Genomic DNA, 7921 nt, shown 5'->3' with positions numbered 1-7921 from the left:
TTCCCCATGCTAACCTTTGCCAGGGGATTCTCTTCTAAAATTATCTCCCGGCTGGGGCTGCCCTCCAGCCCGTTTCCTCCAGTGGGGAGAGAACAGGAAGAAATGAAACATGGGGAAGGCCTCTCATCGGGGAAGTCATTAATAATCGCCACAACTGACAGTATGTCGCAGGCACTGCTTGGAGCCTTCACATCCTCCACAGTCCCACGACGTAGTCGCTTTCCCATTTTACAGAAGAGGAAGTGAGGCCCGGAGACTTCAAATGTACCAAAAAGCAAGTAACGGAACCTGAAGGGCATGGGCTTGGAATCAAGTAGATTTGAATGCTGGCTCAGTCTTTTAAGATGCCAGACAGACACCTTGGCTAGGGTGCCTAATCTCACAGAACATCAGTCTCCCATATCTAAACATGAGAAAAATTATTTCTACCTTCCAAGGTCTCTATGAGGATTAAATGTGATGGGGTAGGGAAAATCACATGGTGTTAACGCATTAACTCTCACAAAATAAGGCTTCAGTTTAATAATGAGCGTTCACATTCAGTGCTTACCAGGGAGCAAACACTTTGGTAACTTTAAAAAAAAAAAAATCCTCATCCATGGATATGTTTTTATTGATTTTAGAGAGAGAGAAACATTGATATGTGAGAGAAACATTGGTTGGTTGCCTCCCATATGCACCCTGACCAGGGATCAAACCTAAAACATAGCTATGTGCCCTGACCAGGAATTGAACTACCAACCTTTTGACCACTGAGCAACCACAGCAGAGCCACAATGGTAACTTTGCATGCATTCTTTTATCTCCGTAACCTTCTAAGTCACTGCCTTTCTGAGGACACTGAAGCTAGCATGTGAAATAAGGTCACCTTGTGTGTGTACACCTTTAACTAACGGTTGCATCTGTGACTGTTTTCCTAGCATGAGCTTTTCTCCCTCCTCACTTTAAGGGGCTCTAGATTTTTTCCCACCTGAGACTAATGATGACGTTATTATCCCATCTCAGCCCTAGTTAGGTAGAGAATAGGGGGAAAGTGTATCGTGCTTGAAAGACCAGAAGAGGGAGAAAGAGACCTGTCTGTCCAGTGCTATCCGGAGGGCTTAGTAGAGTGCAAGGGAAGGAACCAAGGATTTTTAAAGGTCTGGGAGGCAAAAATCAATGAGTACAGGAGAAATTACTACTATTTTGTCACTTCTGACAACCTTCCTTCAAATAGCAATTCCATAAACCTATACTAGGTTTTAATTTTTTAGTATCATGGACCTTAAGAAAATCTACTTAAAACCTCAGAAGAATATCTATCTTACACAGTATACATATCTTTTTTAAATGTTTTTATTGATTTTAGAGAGAGAAGGGAGAGGAAGAGAGATAGGAACACTGAGAGAAAAACATCAACACATCCCTGTACGCCCCACTGGGGTTGGAGTCTCAAACCAGGCATGTGCCCTGACCAGCAATCAAACCAGCAACCTCCTAGTGCCATGGCCGGCAAACTGTAGCTCTCGAGCCACATGCGGCTCTTTGGCCCCTTGAGTATGGCTCTTCCACAAAATACCAAGGCCTGGGCGAGTCTATTTTGAAGAAGTGGCGTTAGAAGAAGTTAAGTTTTAAAAAATTTGGCTCTCAAAAGAAATTTCAATCATTGTACTGTTGATTTTGGCTCTGCTAACTAATGAGCTTGCCGACCACTGGGCTAGTGCATGGGTTGATGATCAACCACTGAACAATACCAGCCGGGCCATTGTACATATACTAGAGCATACATGCATGCCTATGAATTTGTTTCCAAATTAAGAGCTTTTCACAGAACTCCCTAGAAGTCCATCTTTAGCCGTCCAAATAAGAACCTAAGCACTACCTATGAGGAGGTGGGTGGGGGATGGGCAAGGCCTACATTTTATTCTCTTGCAGATGATAACCCATGAGACCTGAACATTTTATAACCTCAAACTCATGGGATTCCGCTCACGTTCTGCACCAGCAGCTGTAGGTTTCTGTGGCCCTCCTCATTTCAGAATCTGGGTTCCAGCATTGCAGCAGGTGCTTCTGCTTGGCTTGGTCAAGTGTGAGGGCTTCCCCAGTCCCACCAATCTCTGCCTCCAAATCTCGGAATCCATAACCAGACCCTGACTTTCTCTGGAATAGTGAAGAAATAGGAATTGTCTTAGATATTTGTTTGTTGGGATTATCAAGATCCTACAGAACTGGCTACCTTCAGGAGAGCCATGCTCCACAATGTGTTTTATTTGGGCTCTGTATTTTCTTTAAGACTATTCCTTTCACCTCCAACTCCTTAGAACGCCTTCCTTATTTTCTGCCTGCAGATATTCAGTCCCTCAAATGGGCACGTGCTTACCTTTGTGGGTGGATAAAATTATTTGCCTTCGAGCTTGGAAGATTTGTTAGAAAATGTATGTTTGGTGGTATCCATCATCCCACGTGGCTTGGATAGATCCATTTAGCCTAGATCTAAATTTACTTGTAGCCCAGATGTTTAGTGTCCCTCCCTATCAGGCCTGAACTTGGACTGTCCTGGAACAGGCCTCACTTGGTGATGGATCTTAAACTACAGTGGCTCATGTTTACAACTCTTCTTCTATAGTAAGGCATTCACAGGAGAAAGAATGTCCTAGGAAAATTGGCAAAGAAAAAAAAAAAGTGATGCCAGATAGAATAGTTTGTCCTTGGCCAAAAATGATTTATTGACCTGAAAAAGGGAAGAATAGTAGAGTACTTCCCCATCATCATTTATGTTTGTGGGTTCTCATGATAAATAGTCCCTTCCCTCTTCTGCATCCCCTTGCCCCTGGTCCACTTCTCCCTGTTATCTAACCCACTGGTTAGACAGGCGGGCACCCTTCAGTCCACACAGAAGCTGAGTGCCTCCCCATAAATCCATGATGCTTGTGCACTGACACTTCTCAGTCTGGGAAGGGGTAGAAATGCCAGAAGCCAAGGCTATCAATCTGCTTCCCACAGCACCCCACACCCAGTGCGTGACAGATAAGGTGGGGTCAAGGGATGGCACCAAAGCATTATTAGCAGCCCCTGGCAGACAGAAGGGCAAACCTGGAGGAGAACACTGAACACCTGGAGGAGAGGTGGTCTGACAGATGAGGACTAAACAGGGAACAACTCGGCAGGGACAGACGGGAGAGAAGCATCAGTTACTCCCCCAGGTGAGTTACTCTCCAGTGTTTCCAGACCTTGAAATCACTCTGTCCATGTCCAGCACCGCAGCCTGGTCTTCCACATGCTGGAGAAAAGAGGTGCGACACTGAATGGTGTAGTTTTAACACACTCTGGACGCACACAGGTTGGAGAGCACGCTGAGCAGTTTTCCATCCTGGTCCAGGCAATATTTATAGAGGGACCAGTGGCTAGGGGGTTGGCAGCCTTCTAGTGACCAAGGAGGGGGACAGAACTGCTGCCCTGCTGAGGGAATTCCCTGCGAGGTTGTCCCTCAGGTTCTCATCCCAGCTCCTCCCCCACACAGCTCTCACACCTGCTTCGACCCCAAGCAGATCAGATGTGGCAGTGGGGGAGGTAGGAGGTCATGTGATGGAGAGATGACTATAAATAGCTGGGGGTGGGCATGCTGCCCCAGACGCCTTGGGACAGGCAAGAGGACAGGCTTGAGGAGCTGTACTGGGGGTTGGACGGGGGCAAGCAGGCCAAGGCCTGGCAGCAGGGGAGGGAGCATGAAGCGATCTGAGTCCCAGCTGCGTGGGCGCGAACAAAGCTGGTGGGGTAGTGCCCCCCAGTACCAGTACATGCCCTTCGAACACTGCACCAGCTACGGGCTGCCCTTGGAGAATGGGGGCCTCCAGCACAGGCCCCGGAGGGATGCAGGCTCCCGTCCCAACGCCCACCCCACACAGGTAAAAGGGAGGGGCGGTGGGCTGGGTGGACCGAGGGAAATTAGGGATTGGGTGAAAAGAAGGAGCAGTGTTACTTTTTTTTTTTTAACTTAAGAAGTCCATGGCAGTGTATTCAAATATCACGATTCTGCCAAGGGCTGGACCTAGCTCAGTAGACACAAGTCCTTTTATGTGACATTCCCCAGAAATCTCATGAATCCTATGGGGCCGGCAAAGCCACACATGTATGAGGAGATCATGCTTACATAAGCTAGAGGAGTGACTGGCCGAGGAGTCCACGTCATTGCATGTGTGAGCTCTCTCATACCCTCACCCATATGCAGTATCCTCCTCTGCCCCCCCAAACACACACACACACACACACACACACACACACACACACACACAAACGCATTCTTGCTAACCAAGCCTAGATGCTACTTCCCCACCCCCATTTCAGATTGGATGCTTCCCTTCCCTCCCCAGCCCTCTCTGCTATGGTACTTACTTAGCCCTGAACCAGCCAGCCCTGACCTGGCTCCTTCAGTGTTCCCCAGTTCCGGTATAGAGCACCCCTCTTCCTCATCTCCACCAGCCTGGGACCCAAGGGAGTGAGACAGCCTGTGGGAGGGCATGTACTGAGCGCCATGGGTAGGTAGTGTCTTCTTGCTGGGTCCTGGGTGGGGATTGGACAGAAACAGCGCCTCCCTCATCACTAACCTCATTCCAGAAGACGGAACAGTGATGAGCAGGGGAAGCAATGTGCCTGCCCACTACTCCAGCTCCGACTCCACTGCTCATATTGTGAAATCGGATCTCTTCCACTCCGGCTCTCCCAGAACCAGCAATATGGCCTGGCCTGACCCTGGCCCAAGGAGGGAGTTAGTGCAGTGGGGCAGGCCAGGCTACCTGGGGGTGAGAGTGGAGGGCTACCAGATCTGAGGGGCGCTCCACCGTCTTCTTCACATTTTGGGGGAGCATCTAATTACCCCGCTCTTACAAGAAGTGAGTTGACTTGCCTTCTCAGGACTCATTCCTGTTCGTGCATGCAGTCCAGGGAGTGAGGAGTGGGCTTCCTCTCAGTGTGGCCGGGCATTTCAGAGGCCTCAAGGATGGCTAGACACACCAAGGCACAGTGCAGCCAAGAGTCACCTGCTGGTCTGTCCTCATACCATCATGTCAGGATTCCAGGAGAGAAGTCGGGGTTGGGGTGGGGGTCTGGGGATATTAGAGAGACAGGCTGAGTGACACAGAAAACGTTTAATGGACACAGATGAACAGTTCTAACTCTACTTAGAGTAGAAATTGGCCTCCTTGACGAAGGTTGCCATGGACCAAGATGAGTACAGATGGAGAGAGGGACATGTATGAGTGGGGAGCTGAGGGCAGGAGGACCACAAGATGGCACTACCTGAAGTCCTCAAGACCCAGGATTTTAAAGGGTTGTCTGTTTGTGTATTTCTGTGTGTCTATGTGCTTCCCTTTGAGTTTTCTGCAAGACAGACATTCCCATTCTCCTTCTGCCCAGATTTATGGCCATCACAAGGAGCAATTCTCAGACAAGGAGCATGGCATGGGGATGCCCAGGAAGATGGGCTCCAGTGCCACCATGGACAGCACAGATGAGGACCACTATTCTAAATGTCAAGGTGATGGGGACTGCAGAATAGAGTGATCTGGGATAGAGGAGGGGCGGAGCTTAGGAGAATCACTTGAACGTCCTATTGCATATAACCACCCTCCCACTCCCCACATAGACCCCACAGCCCTCCGCCCAGTATTAAGGAGAGGCAGCTCTTGCCATTTCCTTTTTACTCACCTTGTTCCCCACTTTCCCTCCTGCTCCTCCCCAAGAAATGAGTTTTACAAAGAAATTCAAGAATCCAGTAGGGAACTGAACTTTGGTGCCTTTGGAAGGGTCAGGGCAGCACCTGGCAGAGAAGTGAAGAGAAACTCGGCGATGAGACGTGAAACGAGACATCCCCTACAGCGCTCAGTCATAGGTCTGACTCTTCATAGTCATTACTCTTCTTTACTCCTTTCTTTTACAGGTTGTATGTACCGCCTGGGACGTGTGGTGAGGAGGAAGTTAGGAGAAGACTGGATCTTTCTGGTGCTTCTGGGACTGCTTATGGCTCTGGTCAGCTGGGGCATGGATTATGTTAGTGCCAAAACCCTCCAGGGTAGGTTTCACCTGGCCCTGTCCCCTCGGCCTCTCCCCGTACCTGACTGTGTCTAGCGTTTCCACCGAGGATAAGCTGGGTGTGTTTTGGGAGAGGGGCACTGCACAGAGGAGATCAGGCCCAGGACAAGACCAGACCAGACCCAGATCCATTTCTCCTGCCCCTGCCACCTGCCACCTGCCACCAGCCAAGCTGTGGATGTCCCTCTAATACTCACCCCAGTTTTCCCAGGACTTTCCCTGGTTTGACACCAAACATTCTAGGACCCAGAAGCACCTCAGTTCCTGGCAAGCCGGGCTGGCTTGTCAACACAGTGGCCTCTAACATCGTGGCCGCAGTTCCAGCTCCAATGTGGTTTGCAGCAAGGGCTCCACTAGTGGTGGGAACTGCAAGGAACAGGGCAATCCAGCAACTCAGGCCTCCCACTCACACGTCCAATGAGAATAGTACCATCTCGCGAGATTCAGTGGGATAGTCCCGGTGAGATGAAAATGCTCCCAGCACGCTGACCTGTGAGGTGGAGCGGAGGGGCGGGGGGAGCGGTGACCTCGGGTCCACAGGGGACTGAGCCCAGCGCGTGTCTCCGCAGTCTACAAGTGGACCTATTCCAAGGTGCAGCCCAACCTGCCTCTGCAGTACATGGTGTGGGTGTCCTTCCCACTTACCCTCATCCTCTTCAGCGCCCACTTCTGCCACCTCATCTCTCCCCAGGCTGTTGGTGAGAACTTCCACTTGGACCGTTCCGCGTCCAGGCATCAGTATAATCGCATTGTCCTGCTAACCCTTCCACCCCCTCCCTCCTTCACCCGGCCCTATTGACGGCCCTTACCTCTGCTTTGTCCCTGTCCTCCCCAGCACAGCCCTCTCCCTTCCCCACACCCATCTCCATGTCCACTGTCTGGATGTTCCTCTCCCTTTGAACCTCCAGCTTGAACCTGCACGAAATCATTTTACAACCCTTTTAGGCTCTGGGATCCCTGAGATGAAAACAATACTTCGTGGGGTTATCCTGAAGGAATATCTCACACTCAAGGCCTTCGTGGCCAAGGTGGTGGCCCTGACCGCAGGACTGGGCAGTGGCATTCCTGTGGGGAAGGAGGTAGGTGGCAGGCCCTGAGGCGTGAGCTGGGCAGATGGTGGCTCTGGGAACAGACATGGGCATGGGCATGGGGACAAGAGTCAGAGCCAAGGGAACAGGGGAATGGGGGGAAGTGGAGGGAATTATGGGAAGGTCCTCCTCCTGGGGCAGAATAGCAGAAGCGTCAGAGCTGGGAGGGCCTCAGAGCAGTCTTCCAACTTGAGCTCTGTTGACATTTGGAGCTGGGTAATAGTGGTTCTGGGGATCATGATAGGATGTTTAACAGCATCCATGGCCTCTCCCCACTCGGTACCAATAGCACCCCTTCTCCCCCCTCCAACCCCCGTTGTGACAACCAAAATGTCTCCAGACATTGTTAAATGTCCTCTTGTGGGTGGTCTTTCTCCATTGCAGACCACTGCCTTAGAGCCACTCCAGACCAATGCCTTTGTTTTAATATTTGAAAACGGAGACCTAGAGAGTGGCTGTGCTTTCTCCAAGGTTATGCTCATGGCATGCTTGTCCCGCTGCAGTCCATAGCCTATACCACAGCCAGAGTCACCTTTGCAAAGTGGAATCAGGATTGTCTGACCTCTGCTCCAGAGCTTCTAGTGCCTTTCCATTCTTAAAATAAAACCCAACGGGCCTCGGAAGCCCGTGGTGACCTGGCTCCTTGCTGTCCCTCTTCCGTCCTCCCAGGTTGCTCCTCACATGCTGTTTTGGGGTAACAATGCCATCTTCCTGTCCTTCAACCTTGTAAGCTTGTTCCCCACTCAGGGCTCCTGCGCTTGCTGTGC

At 50.6% G+C, this 7921-nt stretch overlaps 1 protein-coding gene across 1 annotated transcript in view; it reads left to right on the top strand.

Moving 5' to 3' along the window:
- The first annotated feature begins 3687 nt into the window (after positions 1 to 3687).
- The window catches only part of CLCN1 (chloride voltage-gated channel 1), a 28743-nt gene continuing 24509 nt past the window's right edge, over positions 3688 to 7921 (top strand). The window contains exons 1-5 of the mRNA XM_084896563.1: positions 3688 to 3884; positions 5392 to 5512; positions 5915 to 6046; positions 6636 to 6764; positions 7012 to 7145. Of these exons, the coding sequence (XP_084752689.1) occupies positions 3705 to 3884; positions 5392 to 5512; positions 5915 to 6046; positions 6636 to 6764; positions 7012 to 7145 (696 nt within the window). The 5' untranslated portion in view covers positions 3688 to 3704. The remainder of the gene's footprint in view (positions 3885 to 5391; positions 5513 to 5914; positions 6047 to 6635; positions 6765 to 7011; positions 7146 to 7921) is intronic.

The sequence above is a fragment of the Pipistrellus hanaki genome, assembly GCF_964339955.1.
Source record: "Pipistrellus hanaki genome assembly, chromosome: 10".
NCBI lineage: Eukaryota > Metazoa > Chordata > Mammalia > Chiroptera > Vespertilionidae > Pipistrellus > Pipistrellus hanaki.
This window is presented reverse-complemented; position numbering and strand designations above follow the sequence as displayed.